Raw genomic sequence first — 21,602 nt, 5'->3', positions numbered from 1 at the left:
CAAGGAACTGAAGGGGCGGAGATTTGATGACGTGAAAGAGGTGCAAAAAAAATCGACGGGCACTCTTAAAGGGACCATTACGCAGGAGCCTAGTGACTGTATCGAGCAATGGAAATCCCGGCTGCAGCGGTGTATTCAAGCCGAAGGAGAGTACTTTGAAGGTGACTGTTTTGATTAAATGTGAAAATAAAAAAATAAAAAGTTATAACCACAGTCCGGTTTCTTTTGGGTCCCCCCTCGTATTTGCTCAGTTACGGCTTGGATAAACTTGTTAAAAAAGAAAAATATGACACAATATGTATTTTTGGATAATGCCAGATCTTTGAAATGTTAATGTTGTATGATAACACTTCATTAGCAACTACATTAACGTCTGAAAACCAAGATCTAAAAATCCTGAATCAGCAAATGTCAGTGACCTTCAGCAGCTGAACATGTTTGACCAAACGCATTTCCTCCGTCCTGAGTGTCTGATAAAGCTTAGATGGAGGATTAAAATACGCTTAATAAACAGAGAGGAGAGGCCACCTGCTGAGTGCCTCAGGTGCAGATTCAGAGGATAACGGATAAACTGCTTTCAATATCTGACAAGCACTTTATAATTTCACAAGCTTTTCAGAAAGGAAATTTAAAATATGTGTCATCACCGTCAGTGGGGATGTGTAACTGGGTTTTACTCATACCGTCTTCATTTGGAAAGAGATTGTCTTCGGATCGCTGTTGTTCTTCTGTCAAACCTGAGTCGATGGATCACCGTCATGATCAGGTGAACGTTTTGGTTTTTTGACACCAGCTGTTGCTGTTTGCTCTCCTGGTCACAGGGCTCACATCTTACAAGGCATCTACTCCCTAGAAGATCTGGAAACTCTGGTTGGGCAAAGTCTGCCCACCCTACATCCTCCAACCCGGTGGGAGATCAGCAACGCCAGTGGGGTAAAGACTGACAGTGTGACGACATATACACCTTTCAGTCCTGGCAGGACTTCGACTATTCCATTTTTCTGCAGTCTGTGAACATTGCCCCCTGCCCCCCATTTACATTTTTCTGTGTATATAAAGTCAATCAGAATACCTCATGCACTTTTAAATAAGGATCAACCGATATGGCTTTTTTAGGGCCAATGCTGATGCCGATTATTGGTACTTATGGAAACCGATAACCGATATGTCGAACTGATATTCATTTGCAGTAAAAATGAACATTTTGGCTTCAAAATTTAGCTGTGGGTGGGACATTGTTACACAGATAAGAGTAGTGACTTCAGGCAGAGAGAGAGACGGCTGCATATATGATCCAAAGAGCACGTTTTTAAATACATTTATTTTATCGGCTATCTGTGGAAAAAAAGGCCAATACCAATTGTTAGAAAAATGCCCAATATCGGCCAATATTATCGTCGAGGCTGATAATTGGTCTATCCTTACTTTTAAACAGATTTGAATTTTAATGTTAAAATTAATTGAACGAAATAGCCCATTTTGTCTTTATTAGATTGAGGCAGTACTTGTTTTAAAACATGCACAACTTAAAGCAACACTAAGGAACTTTCAGTTTTCGTTGATTTTGGCGGCGCCAGTGGACAAAAGTGGTAGTGTTTTGCCTGACTGAATACTACAGTTCCCATGAGGACTAGCGCGTGGCGTCGTAAATTGCTGCTCCCGGTGGCATGCTGTCGGACTGAACTCGCCTTCATTTGTTTCCAGGGGCTGTGTGAAGGATGGATAGCGACGAGGTAATGAATCTAAATGAATGTAATGGTGGCTAAACAATGTTATATCAAGATGTGACGCATGCCGTAAAGCAGTCCGCACATTTGGAGCTTTTTAGTGTGCAGGATTCCTACCACCCTCCTCACAGCTGCTTAGTCCAAGTGAAAGCAATACTGACGCCCTCAGCCCGTGACAGAGGGGTCATTCAACTAGTTGTAAGTGGAAGTATCATCACAAAAGATATTAAAATGTTTTATTAAGGTTGAAAAGTTCCTTAGTGTAGGTTTAAGATTAAATCTTTAGATTGCATTATTTTCATTTGATTCTGAATCATGTCATCCACACATTCTTCGGAGACAGGAAGTCTGATGTTCTCCACATATTGTTACAATACCAATGCTAACTTGAACAGTAAGTCATTAATTTTAAATGAATGAATGAATAAACACATACACTTCCCACAAACATGCCACAGGGTCATGTTTTGTTTTGTTGCAGGTCATCCATGTCGGAGACGCTCCCATCATCACTCCCAACATGCCAGCAATCAACGGCTACGTTCACATGATAAACAAGGTGATTCAACCATCAAAGCAAACAACACGCTGCTGATTTCAGTGATTTCACTGCTTTCTGGTGGAGTTTGTAAAGATGTGATGTGTGTTCTTGGGCCTGCTTTACCTGGGGAGGTTTAACAAACTCTGGAGGAAGTTGTTTTTACACCTGCAGATCCAGTGGCACATTTAGTTGTTATGTTATAGTTTGGTCAAAGTTCACACCTAATTCTGATGAAGCATGGTGTTTCTGTCACAAATCTGTCAGACGATGCTGAGAGTTTCATGTTTTCATGACAACATGGGAAGTGTCCCATTCCCATGACGACAGAGCATGAGCACATGGGTAGCCTTATGTCTCTATGACTCCTGGGTATTACCGCACTGGGAGTGTCATGTTTCCCTGACTGTAGAGCATGAGGGCGTGGGGCGTGTCACGATGACATGGGAGTAACGTGTTTCCATGACGACAGACCACGACAGATTCTGGAGTGTCTCCCTCATTGGCTACTGATGCTCTGCTTGTTGAACCATGTCTTTTCTCCATCATCTCCTTGAGTGCGCCGAGGACAGTTTTAATGTGTCACATATGAAGTTTTGGGGCTTTTGAGCTTAGAGGACAGCTGAAGCCTGTTTCTCTGAGACATGTACGCCACATTGAGTCTGGGTTTGGCTTTAGCTGGTCGCAGTTGTCAGTGTTGTCCTTCAATATTTTTGGCCATGTGTGATGTTCTTCCAGAAGAATTCATGTTGCATCGATCACTGGACTCTCAGAGCCTTTTCTAGCTTAAACTTGTCACTTTCACATCAAACTCTGCTCCTGGAGCTGCACAGGCATCGGCTCCGCTGGTCTCAGTGCCGTTTTGGTGAGCACCAGAGTGCAAAGGTCGTAGCTACCTTTCCATACTGCACTCCATCTCATAACTCAACTAGATCCGTCAGAAAACAGCAGATGTAAAACCACCGCAACTCTGAACTCATTAAAGAAAAACATTTGTTTTTAGAATTTGCTCACTGAGTTCAGTGTGTTTGCAATGACAATCACGAAACCATCATCGACATGATCACAAAGCCATATGACAGTGACAGCACTAAAAAGGTCGAAGTCACTGGCAGACAGGGTGGTATGAATACACTCAGCTTGTTTTAGCTGGAATCTCAAGGAAGAGATGAATATTTGTGGATGTATGTCCTGCTTACACATATTCATTTGAGTTGTGTTCAGTGAACTGAAGGTGAATGCAGAAACAGATGAGGGTGAGTTTCTATAGTGCCTCATTTTTGGCTTGGCAGAATTCAATTCAGTTTTGTTGACAGAGCACCAATAACAACACAGTCATCTCAAGGCAGTGAGTGACGGTGGAACAGGAAGGGACCTGCAGAACCGGGAACATGGCTTTCTGTTTCTTTGCAGGGTCAGAGAGTAAAGAAAGAGAGATGGAGACAAATCAGCATTTTTGTAGGTTCTCTTAGGCTGTTTTCACAGATATTTGGGTCGAGCCAAAGGCAGCTGCACCAGTAAAAAAGATAGTGTTTCAATTTTCAACTAATACAGTCCCTTTTCACATATACTTTTCATGACTGCGCAGAGCAGCCACTCTAAACAAGGGAAGTGTGCGGTATCCATGACAACCAGGCGGAAGTTGGCGTAAAACCAACACAGCAGCCTTTCTAATGGTAAACACTACAGTGACAGTCACGCATTTCGGTCTTTTGTCAAGCACTCATGCCACACATTATATTTTTCACACTGAAAAAAAATACTGGTAAATTTGTCTGGTGCGCCGCTGCTATGGAACCGCAAAGGATCAAACACGTGTGCAAGCTTGTCACTTACCTGTCAATCAATAAAGAAAAGGGGTGGGCTAAAGTCGCGTTACAACCAGTGGAGAAAAAAAAGCAGTTATCCCGCGAGTTTGCCAGAGAGTGAGCGGCAGAGACTTTCTTCTTTTTGCCATTATGACATGCGATCACTTTTCCCGGGATAGAGCTGATTACACGTGCCTGTGTAGTTCATAAAGGCGCAATATCTAGAGTTTGGGTCGAGCTAAAGCCGGTGCGCTTTCACACATCAGCCGGGCTGCATCCCAGGTCGACCCAAGCCGCTCCGAGACCACCCCATTCAGCCGCTCTCGGGGCGGGCGAGTTAGAGCGACAGCTGGAGCGAGTGACGCTTTCACACCAACCCAGTCGCGCTGTGCTCGGTCCAAAAACTCTGTTAGGTCGAGCTAAAGTGGGTAGGTGTGAAAACAGCCATAGATTGTTTGTTTCTAAGTGGATGTACACATGAACATCAGTAAAAAATAAGTTTTTTCTGTGTGCGGTCAGATTTTGATGGTGCCCCAGTCAGATCTCCCCCCCGACCCTCCAACCCTGATGGCGTTCCTGAACACGTCCTCCAACTTCACCCTGTTCAGAGAGTACGCCCAGGTAGGAGTTTGTCCTGATGGGTTTTACACTCAGAACTGTGTACTTTCATCTACTTACGATGTTTCTGTCTTGTTTTTGTGTAGCTTTACAACCTGTCAGGATATTTGGGTCAGTTTACTTTCACGCTCCTGCTGCCAACAGACGAGGCCATCAGGCAGGATCTCCAAAGGACAAATTCCTCCAAACTGGTAGGTCCACTATATGATCCAGAGGACTTAGAACATGAATATACACAAGAAAATATAAAAATAAAAATGTCATGATCCCACTCAGTACTTCCTTCCCTCCGCCATTATAAAATCTCGTCTCCCTATAAATAAAAATGTTTCTTACTCTGTATCAGTGGAGCTCAGCTGATCTGGTTTTGGGACCCACATTACCCAATAATGACACGACAGAACCCCAATCAAGACAAAATTCAACTATTCACAGGCTTCCTCTGAATCAAAACCAAAACATTACTTTCGGACTTTTTTTCCCTGCTATTTTTTCAGTCACAATTCCAGTAAAACATGAAATTAGAAGATTTGTGATGAAACGGTGCTTCATGCTCTGACATGTCGCCAAGTTGCTGCACAAAACACATCGAGGGTTTTGTTCTTGGTCCTCCTCAACAATATCAAAATCCGGACTTTGTATTCTCCATCATTCCTGTGTTTCTCTCGTCTCACATAACATTTGTGAACCAACTTAGCAGACCTTCTTCAAATATTGAAATGGCTTTTCTTCTCAACTGTCTTCAGACCAAACATTTTGATGTTTACATTTAAGGGGTGTGAGTGTAACAGGTCTCAGATTGAGAACCCATTAACAGATAAGAAATCCTGTAAAACAGGATGAAAAGATGAGACAGACGACCGATGCTTCTGGTGCAGTCTGGCTTCTTCAGCAGAATTTATTCACAAAATTCCAATAATATGTTCTTTCTTTTTCATATTCCCATATTTTCAACACAATATCATTAACAAAAATCAGAATTGATCACAAACAGTAACAATTCAATCCTATTTTCTCAATGAAACAACACAATGTCATTTTATCACAAAATGTGATCTCATATCCAGTATAGTACTGCATTAAAAAGTTCCTTTTCAGTCAAATTAACTGTTTTATCACTCAGATCAAATCTAAACCAATGAAATGTAACTTATTTAACCTTACTTTTAAGTTGAAATTAATGACACGAGTGTATTACTCTTAAATCTTGGGAAAAATGTATGAGCTGAAGACAAAATTGATCCATTTTTAACCATTTCAAACAATCATGCAAAGATATTACTGTAACTCATAACTTATTTACACAATCAACAATATACAAATCCATAAGAATGATATTTAACCTAAAACAAAATGTGCTGGAGCCATAAATTAATACAGAATTCTGGTCACAAAGGAAAAACTACAACGCAGCGCCATATTCTGCCACATGTGACGCACGAAGGAAACACGTTTCCCATTCATTCAAAAAACACGGTCAAATCTACTGAAAACATGAACAAACTCAAATGATCATCTTCTTCAAACATTTAATCACAAGTTTGAGTAAGTTTTATGAATATATTCACACTCTACTAACCTGTAAAACAGGATGAAAAGATGAGACAGACGACCAATGCTTCTGGTGCAGTCTGGCTTCTTCAGCAGAATGAGGAAGTTGATACTTCCGTTTACACGGAGAAGCAAGGCGCCACTGCCTCCTACTGGTGGCACTGAATAAGTGTCTCATAAATGTAATTGCCTCACATGACAAGAATTTTCTTTGCTCTTAGAGGAAGCAACAATTAATCATTTCGGATTACATTCACAAATCTACAGAAATAATACATTCAAAATAAACAAAACTTCATAGAATGTGACCGACATTTAATGAGCGTCACATGAGCAGACAACACCACAAATACAGCCGAGTGCTGCTGCACAATGAGTCCAGTTTTAATCACATTCATGATTTAAGCTGATGTGATTATTGTTGATATTCACTCTTAAAAAGACCTCTTCAGATTTTTAGACCTCCTCACTGATTCTTTTTCACTGAAGTCATAAATCCAACAACATTTCGTAGTGTATTGGTGAGTTTCGGAGAAAAACACGTTTTGCTATTAGCTCCACTGTGAGTCCTCCCCCGTCCCCGTCAGAAAGACTCTCACTCAAAGAGCTCCTTCTAAACACGTTGAAGACATTTTCACCTAAAGGCTTTATGGTTGCACAGATTTGCCTCTGAATTGTACATAATCTTGTTTGTGTTTGCTATGAAGACCAGCCGTTTATTTTCAATTTGGAAAACACTCAGTCCGCTGTTTCTCAGTGAAAGCCATCCTGAATAATGAATTCGTCGACGGAATGCTTTTTTTCAGTTACTCCTTTGCCTTTTATTTAGTTTATCTTCCATTAAATTGACAGTCAGATGGATAAGAATCTCATGTTAAGTTTCAGTTTATATATTTTCTTTGTTGACATGCTAAAATGCATTCATTGGTGAATAATTTTTTGTTGTGTCAAAAAAAAAAAACAGACAAAATGAAGGATTCACAGTTGTGGGAAAAAAAAGGGGAATCCTCTTTAAAGTCTTTCTTCTGTGACTTCAGGATGGTGATGTGGTGAAGTACCACGTGCTTCGCCATGGGGTGATCTTTCCCGACACCGTGTCTGATGGCACACTGAAAAGCACCGTGCTGGGCAGCAGCTACCAGGTCCAGTTCCACCGGAACCACAGCAATCAGGTAACAACGACCGAGCCAGCAGGACTTGATGCATGGGCCGCTTTAGCTGTTTATTTCAAGACTTTTCTGCTGCTTACGAAATCTCTAAGGGGAAATTTTCTGCACCTTCACAAAGTGACAATAGAACAAAAAAAAAAATAAAATAAAATCATACAACAAATTATAGTAGGAGGAAAAAGTATCAAGAACAAAGACACGATTTCCTGTCAGTAGTACACCCAGCCTTTGTTTCAGAATCTACTTGTATCCACTCCGGCCCCCCGAGCCGGATCAAGTGCTATAAAAGATAAATCAATGGAAACAGCTGGGATGGCTCAGTGGAGTGTTTATTCCTTAGAGCTCCGTGGTCACATTTTCAATCTGAGTCGGGTTCTTTATGAGTTGGGTTTGCATGTTTTCTCTGTGGCTGCATCATGATTCTCCGGTTACTCCAGCTTCCTCTTAATAACTAGTCCAATAACTAGTTAGTAGAAGTGGTGATGCTAAGTGGCCTGTGGGTGTAAGACTAGACTTTTTGTCGGTGTAGGCGATGGATGGATTTGTTGATGAGGTGAGCCGACTATTACGTTGCGTCACAGTTTAAAAAATTGTCCCAAAAAGGCAGTTATATGCTGCTCTATTGCCTGAATTAATCAGGTATGGAAGATGAATGACTGATTATTGCAGGGACAATTTTCTCTCTTTCCTCAGAAGGTAGACGTTTGATCCGTCCGTCTCCCTGTAATTTTACCTCTGTGGGAAATCCACTGAATTTTTAGATTGATTTTTTTTTTTACCTTCCAAGCACCGATTGCTGCAGTTTATGACTATGAAAATCAACTCCAGTCAAGGCAAAGATAATTTTTGGGGTACAGTTGCAATATTTCTGTGGAGTGATGCAGCTGAAACGATCTGGTGGGACAGTGCCAAATACTCCCCCAGTGGTGCATTCAAGGACGCTGTGATCTGAAATCTGCCAAGCAGCAAAATAATTGAATAACGAAGTATAATTGTTCCATAAATTACAGTTTTTGCAGAGGTGATATGCATCCTCATTGATTTGTGATTCAAATTAAAGGTGTAGGTAGGATAAAATGAAACAGAAGGGAATGTACAACCTGTGAAATGCAGGACAGGAATAAAAACAGAATGTAAAAATGTAAAACTACCTTTGAGATCCTGCTTTAATGTTGTGCTCTGAAACTTCTAATCTCATCATTTTTATGCATGAATGCTTGTTAATTAATTTGTATCTTCTACTGTATTGTTTCACACCTATTGCAGCTCTGTTTCATTTTTATTCTGTTTTATGATGAGATTTATTGCATACTTTACTTCTGGGATTTGCTCTTTGTTTTTTGTTATGCTAACTTTTAGGTGTGGGCCTGTATGTTTTAGAAATACATATTTAATGTTGTTATTTTGTCCAACTGTTTATTGGTTGGATGGATAGTGGCTAGGTTGTTTGGACGTTGTACAGTCGGTCAGTCGATCGATCAGTCTATTGTCTGTTTTTACGTTCCGAATGAGAAAATACATTCCTTCAGTGTTTTGATTGTGTTCATATAAAACCAGCAGAGCTGAGATTGTCCCGAGTCTCTCCTCCTGTCGTCCTCCAGACATTTGTGAATGACGTTCTTCTGGACGGCTCCTTCATCGATACGCAGAATGGCGTCCTCATCGTCCTCAATCAGGTCCTCAAAGTTCGCCAAAACAGATGTGACAAGCCAGTCACCCTAAGGAAAAGAGTAAGGAAAGAATGATGAATGAATGAAGGAATGAATGAATTAGTCACTCATTTGCAGGTGTTACAACTGACCAGCGTTTCAGCTACACACAGTCTGCATAACAGGTTTCAGTCACTGATCATCAGTCAGATTCTTTCATAAGCATGATGTTAACAGAGGTTCTCACTGAATGGAGCGTCAAATTGACCTCTGTAAATATGTAAAGGAGAAAAATAGAGAAGCAAAAGTTGACAGGACCTCTCAGTGAAGGTTTTAATGATTGTTCATTTCTAGAGTAATCAAGATCTTAAAGGTGCTGTAGACAGGATTACCTTCGCAAGATGGCGATTAGACCCATCCAAGATGGCGATTTGAAACCTGGAGTCGTGCCCACCTCGGGGTGCCGAGCGGGGCCGGCAGTGTCACAGCTGCCTGTGCCGGCGGGTTGATTCACCTGTGACCTTTTCACGGCGGGCCTGGGGTCAAAGCCTTTTTTTTAAGAATTACAGTAGAAACAGGCAGTGTCCTCCGTGGTGTTTTGATGATGTTATGTCCGACGAGGCAGGTAAATATGCAGGCCTGGACTTCCTCATGCGCGTTCACGAGAAGCAGAGCTTTGAAGCGCCGCCCCTCGACCAATCAGGATAGAGCCTCAGGGGCTCTTCTGATTGGTCAAAAATACCGGGAGCGGTCGAGAATCCTTTTCAGCTCAGAACAGAGACAGATGGAAATGCTTCGCCCTCGCGGTAGTGCAATTATACTACACTCCTAAAGGATTATCAATGGATACTAGGGGTGGGACGAGACACAAATTTCACGGGACGAGATGTCTCGCGAGATTGAGTCCACGAGATCGAGACGACACGAGACCGGGGGGGGGGGGGGTAGCGCGGTACTCACATGCAGCGTTGGAGCATGGAGTGTCGAGTCGGAGTGCCCCTTGTATGGCCACGGCGCCCTCCGCTCTACACTGCGCCCTCGGCGGCCGCCTCGTTCGCCTATTCCCATTCAAACCGCGGCGCACAGACGACGCCATGACTGCATTTGCACTTCATGCCACTAGATGTGCTGTTTGCATGTTCAACCTTATTTTACACAGACACCACAGAGGAAGAAGGGCGCCGCAGCCGCTGCAGGTTCTCTGCATGTTGTTAGAAAAAGAGTGTGAGCCGGCAAGACGAGGTAAAATGTGCATTGATGCGATGCACCGTTTTTTCAATAAAAGAGAAGAACTGAACGATCGTTTCCGCACATTTTCTTTACGTCGTATCAATTAAACTGTATCACAAGTAGTTTGTGTACTCAAAAGACCAAGATTCCTTGCAGATAGAACATGCGCAGAACAGTATTTCATGTCCTTTTCGACCAGGTTTTTAAATATGAATATGAGCATATTCAGGGTTTTGCACGTGTTTATGTGGCTGTGCGCCATGTAATGTATCCGTCAATGTTCCAGTTAATAAAGAGTTTTTGCCTTATATAAACGTACTTAATCTCGCGGCATTCGATCTCGCGAGATCTTGCGGCATTGCGATTTCGCGAGATCTCGTGACACGAGATCTCGTCCCATCCCTAATGGATACTCTAACATTTAATCCAAAGAAAACAGAAAAATTAGCATTGACTAGCAAAATCCTGCCTACAGCACCTTTAAAACGAGTCATTCTACTGACTCCACTGCACCTCACTGAACTACTGCTTTAGTTAATGCTCAAAGCGATCATTATTTGTTGACCAGACCCAGAGTGTAAGAGTAATGAGGCCTGGTTATTCTAAAAATGTTCTGTTACTACACACTATTGAATGGCAGCTCGCTGCAGGAGTAGGGATGACTGCTCTTGTTATTTCCAGCTCCTCTTTCACGCTGTCTCCGTTTGCAGGGAAGGTGCACAGACTGTGAAGGAAAGCCTCAATGCTACTACGGATACAAGCCGGTAAGACAGCTGTCAGTCAGCAGAAATGTGTGGATGCAATAACGCGAACACCTGCGGCGCATTATTCAGAAATGAAAGTGGATTGTCTTGACTTAAACAGCTGATTGCGATAATTCACTCTTATACTTTAATTTCCTGTTTTTTGGCCACATGATTTTATTTTGACTGCTCTTACTGTGTTTGTAATCTACTGAGATGCACTTTAGATTGCATTTAATTGTCAAAAGTTGCTATAAAAACTGATTTATTGAATTGTGCGTGTTGGAATCAAATTTGTGTTTCTGTGCACAACCTCAGCTTTACTGCAGTTTGGCTCTCTGTCTTTTTGTACGCTGCTGCAGGTCAGACCTGAGTTTCCAGTTAACATGCAGTCCAACTGTAAATTCAGAAAGCGTGCTGGAGGCAGGAGGAAGACGGTGTCGGGCTGCATCATGGACTGTATTCTAGCCACCAAGGTACCCGGTTTGATTTCCTTCAGAGCTGAGTGTCTGCTCTTTCAGATATTTACATTGTCATTGTATGTTTACCATTAGGTGAAGATGTTCTCTCCACTGCTAGTAACCCTGTTACTATTTGACTGAATTCTTGTTTCCTAGAGCATAAATGCTTCATAAATCCTGAACTAACTCCTGAAAGATGTCCCAGTGTAGGAAACATGAGCGTTCATTCCCCTGCGGCCACAGGGACTGCGACGCTTCAGCAGCCTCAGACAAATGTCAGACGCATATTATCACCAAAAGGTGCACTGATGTGTCTGTCCTGCAGGATCACTCCTGTTGCCCTGGGTATTATGGCCACGAGTGCTTCAAATGCCCCGGAGAAGTCGGCAGCTGGTGCTCTAATCACGGGGAGTGTCAGGACGGTCACCTCGGCAACGGAGAGTGCCGTTGCTACGAGGGTTTCCATGGCACCGCGTGCGAGGACTGTGAACCGGGAAGATACGGAGTCAATTGCTCCTCCAGTGAGAAATGCACACGCACACCTGCACGCGCATAGACGTGTAAATGTATACACCAGGGCTACTCAACCCTGGTCCTCGTGGGCCGCAATCCAGCATGTTTTAGATGTTTCCCTCTTCCAACACAGCTGATTCAAATGATCAGGATCGTTATCAGCCTGATCATTTGAATCAGCTGTGTTGGAAGAGGGAAACATCTAAAACATGCTGGATTGCGGCCCACCAGGACCAGGGTTGAGTAGCCCTGGTATACACTAACACACACAGACTCACACCCCTGTTTATTTGATCTGCGCGGCGCTAAATTCACTGTCCACCACACTCAAATACACCCATGAGACTTACAGTAGATGCTGAAGTTTTCATTTAAAGTCAATGTCAGAGTGTAAGAAAATGATTTTTTGTGGCAGTTTTCAGTGACTTAAAGACATGAAATAGGTTATGCATCACATTGCTGAATAACTGCAACCTTATACTTTTTTTGCTTTTCTTTCAAAAGTGAACTTGATGGAGCATACACCTGTGGTTATTTAATAGTTATTCTTCATCAAGAAACTCATCATCATCTTGACAGGAATCAAATGTTGCCATTGATGGTTGCCTTGGTGTTTAGGTGCTTTTGCACCATACAACAACAAAAATACTGGCAATAAAGTGTTTCTGATTCTGAACAGCAGGTGGAGTAGCTTAGGGTGACCAACCGTTCTCTTTTACCCAGACATGTCCACTTTTTACGTCCTGTCCAGGGCGTCCAGGTGGGTTTTTTAAATTGAAGGAAATGCCCGGGGTTCACTGTTTCTCATAGCACATGAACGTAAATTGACCAGCGCTTTGCACACAATACTATGATAACACTTTGTTGCGCCAAGTAATTACCGAGAGGCTGCCTTGTGAACCGATCTGCGCCGTGCGTGCGCGCGCGCACACACACACACACACACACACACACACACACACACACACACACACACACAGACGAAGCAGAGAAGATGGGGCTGTTCAGACAGCGGAGCGCTTCTTCTGTGTTGTTTAACCTCTGTTGGCACCGTTTCAACAGGCGCATTACCGCCTCCTATCGCTATAGAGTGGGATCAGAGAACAATCTAAATTCTATTTATTAACCCTGTTAATACAAGGTATGATATCAATGCATTCGGACTGTTTACAACACTATTTATGGAGAACTGATGAATTCCTTCTCAACTTAATTTGACAGCGGAGCCCGGAAAATGCCTAAGCTTAAGAGCACCTTCTCAGATGAACTGCAAAAAAAATTTCCAACATACCGAGATGAAAAATAGAATGCAGAAGAAAAGCAGGATGAAGAAAACAATTAAAGATTAAAAGTATATATCCTTTTTGTTTGTTAAGTTAGTATTTTGGTGAGACTCTTCTATATCTTATTACAGTTATTAAGAAGTATATTGTTGAAGCTGGATATTCCAACAGAAGAGTTCATATTTAGAATATTATTTAATATTTGTAAAGAGTCTAAGAGAGCCATTATTTTGTTACAAGTTTTTACATTTCATTTAATTTTGTTAAAGAAGTTGTTAATTTTGCATCACTGAAGCATAATAAAGCATGTTCATCAACCTCTGAGAAGCCTATCTGAATATGTGTCTCGAGCACCCCCCCGTCCTCTTTTTTGAAATTCAAAATTGTTCACCCTAAAGTAGCTAAGACAATACCGACACATAACACTGATCAGCCAGCGTACTTTTAAATGAAATGGTTGTTATCAGTTTATTTGCCTTTTCATTTAGATTTTTTGTATTTTTTGTAGAAATCTTGAATCCACGACTGCTGAGCATGACAACATAAAGAGGATTGTTTTTCCAAGACGACATGGGAAGGTTCATGTTTCCATGACAACCAGAACATGAGAACATGGGAAGTTTGAGTTTGCATGACGGCTGAGCTTCATGTTTATGGCCGAGCCTGACAGGAGCCGGTCAAACCATTTGAGCAGCTTGTTGAACCACGTTTTCCCTTTCTTTGTTCCGTTAACTTTTTGGGATTCTGTGCAGAACTGTTGCACAAAGTGATTGAAGGTGCCTTCAGTGAGGCTGTTGTCAAACACAGCATATATATCATATGGGCTTCTGTCTCTTTAAGTAGTTAACAGTATATAATATATCTTTTTTTTTTTTTTACATTATATTTTTGTGTTTCCCTTCAACATGTCTGACATGCTAACAGAACAAGCCACAATGCATAATAGCACATCACCATGATGAGTCTTCGTTTTGGAGGTTAACAAATTTAAAAACCTGAGAATGTCACATTGTTTAGAAAATAAAACAGTCAAGTTACCGATGCATCAAAGTAGCATTCTTGCATTGGAACTCACAAGCAAAAACCTTACAAAGTCCTAAATTCTCATAAATCATCTACAACACCAACATAGCCAAGAGACGTGCAAGAAGGTGAATGGTTTCATTTATTTTTATGTATTGTGTGTTTCAGAGTGTGTGTGTACTCATGGCAAGTGTGACGACGGTCTGGCAGGAAGTGGCAAGTGTATGTGCTATAAAGGCTGGAAAGGATCTACCTGCTCTATAGGTAAAATACATCTATATATATATATATATATATATATATATATATATATATATATACATATATATATATATATATATACATATATATATATATATATATATATATATATATATATATATATATATATATATATATATATATATACATATGTATGTATGTATACACGCACACACACACACACACACACACACACACTCTTGCATGCCCACACAGAGTGTGAAAATCCAGATGTTCTTTAACCTCTTATCTCCTGAAAATCTGTGTGTCACAGAGATCAAGGACGACGCCTGTGGAGGCAGGTGTGACGAGAACGCAAAGTGAGTCCTCCTGTTGTTGTCCTCCAGTCAGTTTGTGTTTGGTGAAACACATTATTTAGACATTTAAGCAAACAAGAGAAACATTTTAGATAAGAGTTGTGTTAATACACTGACCAGCTCTGTAAGCCTTGGAGAAAGAAGTTTTCAGGTTCATTTTCCTGTGTGAATATGGCAGCTGCATTCATCAAAAGCCATTAAATAACACTTGCACTCGAGAGAAGGTAGGGTATGGATTTAGGCCCAGATTGGAGATACTCAAAAATCATTTCAACTGAAGTGCAGACAAAACAGCTCACAGTTTAGTTAAACCCAAGGACATGGTGCAGTAACTGAAGCTAATTTTGTAATGCAGTCACAACACAGATATCAGACCTCTGTGTTCATAGAGGAAAAAATACTGCAGAAGCTGTGTGGATTACCATTACCACAGTGGAGGAAAGAATGTTCCTCATCATTTAGGTGAACATGATTCCATGTGGACATCAGGTCAAGGGATTGAAAATGTGAAAGAAACACATCACAGAAGCCGTGCTGCATTTCAGCTGGGGGGGCCGGAGGGGAACTCATGTCTGTCAAACATGGTGAAGAATAAGATCTGACTGCAGGTGGAATGGACAGCGCAGGATTTATTGATGATTTCACTGCAAGGACAGAGGCAGCGGCGTTCAGGCTCAGTCAGTGAATCAAACCCAGTGGTCGCTGTAGGAAACAGGATGCACGTCAAAGTCCGCATTATCCACAGGCTGTGTGTTCATGGAATTCAAGAACATCTTAATGTTGCCACATAAAGGATTTAGATTGTCAGATGCATCAAATTTAATTCATAACAACAGATCTTTTGCAGCAGCTTTGGACTTAATTAGAAATGTGATGTTCAGACTGAAGAGTTTTCCTTGTGCTGCAGCTGCATCACAGGGCCGAACGGTCAAGCTGCTGTGTGTCTGTGCGCAGCTGGATATGAAGGAAATGGGACGTACTGCAAAGGTAAACACACACACACACACACACACACACACACACACACACACACACACACACACGCACACCAACCTGATCTCACAGAAATGCGTGAAATGAGCACGCATTGTTAGAACCAGAGGGTTGCGTGCTCATTTCACGCAAAGTGCTGAAATTGCGTGCTGTCACCACGCAAACAGTCTCCACTAAAAGTCAATTAGAATCCGTGGCGTGGTGGAGACACGCATTCTCAGCTTCAGCGACGTCACTCCGTGGGTGTCGTTTCAGAGATCCCGGAAGTGCAAATGTAGACTGATCGATATTCTGAAGAAAGATGTGATTATTATCCAGACCAGTGCAGCCATCCGAGGCAGACTGTGTAGCAGTGGTATGTGCTTCTGCTGAGTCAAAAAGCCCTGTGAAATATCAACTCTATTTTAAAAAAAACACGTTTTATTGTCAATGTAACATCACGGAGAAGGACTACAATACCCATAATCCTCATGTTTAACAGCGACGTGTCTGATTGGTCCACCTTGCTGTTACCAGCAGATTAAAAAAAACAAAACAAAAAAAAACAAAAAAATTGAGCTTTTATCTTATTCCCTTGGTCCTTTTTGTTTTCAACATTGAATTTTCATTTTCTAATTCAATGAGTGAAATGTTCTTTTTTTAAAATCTGAAAAACACTGGCGTTTCTCGTTGCCTAGGTAACGCTGTCAGCGTATCCGCTTAGGGTGGTGACAGAAAGAGAGCGAAACATTTATTTCCCGGTCTCGGTCATTATATGTTCTGAATTACACATATGATGTTCGTGGAATGAAATGATAATTTGTTGAGTTGAGTTTGATGGTGTGTTACTCTGATTGTTTCCCTCCACTCGCTCGCGCTCGGTGCAGGACGGTCGGAGCATGACGTCACACATGCCACTTGAAATTTGGCTTTTCCCTCAACCTTTTACAAAGCGATCGGCGAAGCAAACTTCAAAGTCTCAATGCGAAAATGGATCATTTAATCCCACAAACATCATGTGTAATCCAGGATATATAATGACCGGGACCAGGAAATAAATATTTTTTTTTATTCGAGAGGACCCATGGGCTCCAGCTGAAGGCTTCGCCAGTCGCTGTTTTCACCCCGATTCAGACGAGGGCTGTTTTGGAGCTAATAATACCCTCCTGATGTATTTCTAACATACCTGTTTTTCAGGGGATTTTTTTTTTCAGAGCGGGTCTAATGTGATCTGCCACCAGAGAACACAGCTGGAGCTTCTCCGATGCTGCGCTGCGCGTCTTGATCTCCATGGCAACCAAGACGTGATTCTGGATCATCTGGAAGTGATTACAACAATATGGTTCTTAGCTGTTGTTTATTTCTGATACAATAAATGTGTATTTACCCTGGCAGTGGGCTGCATGCTCCTCATTACTTCCACCTCACGGAAAATCCTTCAAAAAGGACCCCATAGCTCATTGATTCATATACAAATATTAATTCAGGATCCAAATTACGACCAAGAGCTACATTTTAAAATCAAGTGTCTCATATTGGTCATGTAAATATTATCACGGACCAAAGGAGTGGTTTTTTTCTCGCTTTTTTTACGTGCTGCGAGAAGTAGTTACGTTTTAACACAAATATAATTTTCTGCCTTGAATAATAACAAAAAAACCTGAAAACGGAGACGTCTCTAAATTGTAATTTACACAATGCTTTTCTACCAATACATGTACATTTTATCTTCATATTTTCCACTCGGTATATGGATGTGATCAGTAGTTGTTTTGTTTTTTTTCAACGTGCAATCTGTCTATTTTGCCTGCTGAACTGCCGCCAGATTGGTTGTTAGGCTGTTGCTAAGGACTCTGACCCCCGAACCGGAAGGAAGTTGATGTGCATCACGGACAGCAAGACCAGAGTTTTGCTTTTTAACTAGTTATTGCCCAAAAATACTCCTCTTTGCATTAAATATCAACAGATTGTGGCGACTGACAGGTTAGAGGTGGATAATGTGCCTGGAGCTTCATGTTTGAAGCTCTGTCCTCCGTTCTGTTTGAACCGACCATCAAACAGGCCGCAAACTATTATGGGAATCGTAGTCAAAGCAACACCGGTAGTCCCACGCACAATAACCCGCTGCATGCGTCTCATATGCACATCTGTTCTGCAGGATTTACGTGCCAAATCATCCGTGCTTCCACATCTGCCTGGGACCCTACGCTAAAATCATCTTTTAGACTGTCAATGTACAAAAACCCACTGATTTTGAGAGCGGGATTGTCGGTATCGCGAGAACACAAGGTCTCGCGGGAATTGCAGCATCTGTCAGTCACACAATCGCTGGCAAATCACAGAAATAAATCCAGAGCGATCAACTTCTTCATACTCAATTAATCAGACACGCATTACACGTCACCATTAGTACGTGTTGAGGTGTTCATATGGTTTATTGGCGTTCATAAACTCATAAACGTAACCCTATGTTGAAACCCCAGGAAGAACTACAAGATTCATGACGTCATCCATTGATTTGCATGATGACGCCATGACAGTTGTAGTTCTGTATTCAAAATACCTGTTTTCCCAGATAGAAGAGCGAAATATGCAAAAAAAAGTACATTTAGGGGTTTAGACTGATGAGGAACATGCTCCTTTGGATTATTTTTTCAAATGAAACTGATATACATAGGTGAAATTTAGTTTTTACTACATATCGTGATGCCCCCTGCTTGTGATAATATCAAGTCAAACCTGACAGGATAGTGGAGTTCAAGAGCTTTGTATAACAGTTGGTCCCATGATTCTAGCATTTTTCATTGTCAAAATAGAAGCTTTTAAAGAAGCAGCAAAGTCAAAGTTCAAAGGTCAATATCTCTGAGCAGGAGCAAATTCAAACTTCAGGTCTGGCATAATCTTACTCCCCTGATCAAGCCCTTTACAATGATGTATCATACTTAGTCCTATGACACATTTTTAATTTTCCCTCCTCTTGACACAGGCTTGTTTGACATGTAGGTTTCAGGGAGAAATGTGAGGCTCAACAGGATGAAATGTGATTAAATTGAATTCATCTTAAATACAGTGGCCAAAATATTCATTGAGAACTTTGTTTGAACTTACTGGAACCCTTAACCCAAAATCTTTATCAGCTGATCCTCCAGACTGCTCTCAAAGGCTCTGACAGCGTAAAGGTCACATACTTACCCCCCCACCCCCACCCCCACCCCCAGTGTCATCAACTGATTAAGTTGCTTCCATTCAAGTTAAGAAGCTGATTTTATTTAAGATGTTGTTTGTTTTCCCTCAGAATCACATCTGTGGTGGTTTAACTCCATCAAGTCCTTTCTGCTGCCCGTACAGGGCGCGGCAGTGTCCAGTTAAAAGAATCAATTAAGCACCATCATTTGGTCAGATTTGCTCCAAATAAGCTGAGATTTGTGGGATGTGTTCACACCTCTGCCAGAAAGTCATATGCAGAATTTCGAAGCCCTGCCTCCTTCCTGAAACTACTTCCTGTTTGTGAGGAGCTTATGAAAAAAAAATCCAACAGGTCATGAATTTATAACTCCCAGAGGCCTTGTAGTTCAGGTTTCAGGTCTGTATCTGCTGTAGAGGTCAAATAAGAGCAATAGAGCAACAGAGGTCAAAGGTCAGAACAGGCTTCATGTCTCAGAGAAGGCCTCAGAGGGTTTACTGACTTTATGGGGCACCTCTAAAGGACTGTCTGACAATAATCCAGCTCTCACAGCATGAAGGAAATAAACAGGCCTTGTAGTGTGTATTTTTTGTACATGGACCCCACACTGACCTGGAGAGAAGGCCTCTGCAGCTCCGTCTGGTGGATCTTTTGTTGAGACTGAATTTAAAAAGAAATAAGGATGTTTGAAACCTCTAAGTCTCAGCAATGCACATCTATGTTAAGAGGTTCTCCTTAATGTTGGCGTACGCTGCCATGCTGCGAACACGTATTTGGATTTTCATGGTTGGTGCCAGACACAGACCAGCATAAACCGGTGGGAAGACAATGGTGTGAAGGGAGCCGGAGCTTAAACAAATTATTCTTACAGAATACTCAAATATGCCTGAATGAAGAGAAACATCAACCAAAAAGAAGTTTTCATGAGCTCATCACACACTAATCATGTTAACAGCTCAGAAAAGTTCATTTTTTAGAGCTACTTTTCCTCTGCACACACACACACACACGGCGCAGGTGGTGTTGTGCTGCTTTTAGATTGACATTTCCCTCAGGTACACGCCAAAGGGATGAATTAAGTTCTATCTAAAAGAAATGAATTGATTTATCACCTTTTTCTTCTTTGTTGTCGTTACGTCAATACTTCATAATCTAGTGGAATACAATTAAAACAATTGAAAATGTATGATCTAAATGTTATAACACATAAATGCAGACAGACAGCGTGATCAATTTGTTGATTGATGATTTATAACAAACATGTTTCAGCAAATGTGTGTGTAAAGATGAATACACACATCTGATTCAAAATAAATATTATTTTTAAAATTAAATAGAACTTGTTATATAATGCACAGAAGCGTATTTGTAGACAAATATAATTAGTTTAAGAGCAAAAACTCGCTCCGTAAAAAAAAAAAAAAAAAAATGCAGTCCGTGACGCACATCAACTTCCTTCCGGTTCGGGGGTCAGAGTCCTTAGCAACAGCCTAACAACCAACCTGGCGGCAGTTCAGCAGGCAAAATAGACAGATTGCACGTTGAAACAAAAAAAAAAAAACTACTGATCACATCCATATACCGAGTGGAAAATATGAAGATAAAATGTACATGTATTGGTAGAAAAGCATTGTGTAAATTACAATTTAGAGAGGTCTCCGTTTTCAGGGTTTTTTTTTTTGTGGTTTATGTATGGCTTCTGATCTGTTTCAGAAACTATTGTTAATGGTTTTGTTATGTTTTGAAAGTCTATTAGAAGTTATTATTCAAGGCAGAAAACTATATTTGTGTTAAAACGTAGCTACTTCCCAGAGCACGTAAAAAAAGCGAGAAAAAAACCACTCCTTTGGTCCGTGATAATATTTACATGACCAATATGAGACACTTGATTTTAAAATGTACCGCTTGTCTTGGTCGTAATTTGAATTAATATTCGTATATGAATTAATGAGCTATGGGGTCCTTTTTGAAGGATTTTTCGTGAGGTGGAAGTAATGAGGAGCATGCAGCCCACTGCCAGGGTAAAATACACATTTATTTTATCAGAAATAAACAACAGCTAAGAACCATAATGTTGTAATCACTTCCAGATGATCCAGAATTGCGTCTTGGTTGCCATGGAGATCAAGACGGGATGACCGGAACCGGGAAATAAATGTTTCACTCTCTTTCTGTCACCACCCTAAGCGGATACGCCGACAGTGTTACCTAGGCAACGAGAAACGCCAGTGTTTTTCAGATTTTAAAAAAAGAACATTTCACTCATTGAATTAGAAAAAGAAAATTCAATGTTGAAAACAAAAAGGACCAAGGGAATATGATAAAAGCTCAATTTTTTCTTTTTTTTTTTTATCTGCTGGTAACAGCAAGGTGGACCAATCAGACATGTCACTGTTAAACATGAGGATTATGGGTATTGTAGTCCTTCTCCGTGATGTTACATTGACAATAAAACGTGTTTTTTTTAAAATAGAGTTGATATTTCACGGGGCTTTTTGACTCAGCAGAAGCTCATACCATTGCTACACAGTCCGCCTCGGATGGCTGCACTGGTT

At 41.2% G+C, this 21,602-nt stretch overlaps 1 protein-coding gene across 1 annotated transcript in view; it reads left to right on the top strand.

The window, feature by feature from the left end:
- LOC115388169 (stabilin-1-like) overlaps positions 1–21,602 on the top strand; it is a 140,069-nt gene that overhangs the window by 47,801 nt on the left and 70,666 nt on the right. Inside the window, exons 28-39 of the mRNA XM_030091127.1 lie at positions 822–933; positions 2,209–2,286; positions 4,593–4,694; positions 4,778–4,882; positions 7,280–7,414; positions 9,013–9,141; positions 11,001–11,054; positions 11,396–11,509; positions 11,820–12,015; positions 14,482–14,577; positions 14,849–14,894; positions 15,799–15,878. Of these exons, the coding sequence (XP_029946987.1) occupies positions 822–933; positions 2,209–2,286; positions 4,593–4,694; positions 4,778–4,882; positions 7,280–7,414; positions 9,013–9,141; positions 11,001–11,054; positions 11,396–11,509; positions 11,820–12,015; positions 14,482–14,577; positions 14,849–14,894; positions 15,799–15,878 (1,247 nt within the window). The remainder of the gene's footprint in view (positions 1–821; positions 934–2,208; positions 2,287–4,592; positions 4,695–4,777; positions 4,883–7,279; positions 7,415–9,012; positions 9,142–11,000; positions 11,055–11,395; positions 11,510–11,819; positions 12,016–14,481; positions 14,578–14,848; positions 14,895–15,798; positions 15,879–21,602) is intronic.

This window comes from Salarias fasciatus, chromosome 5 (assembly GCF_902148845.1).
Source record: "Salarias fasciatus chromosome 5, fSalaFa1.1, whole genome shotgun sequence".
NCBI lineage: Eukaryota > Metazoa > Chordata > Actinopteri > Blenniiformes > Blenniidae > Salarias > Salarias fasciatus.
This window is presented reverse-complemented; position numbering and strand designations above follow the sequence as displayed.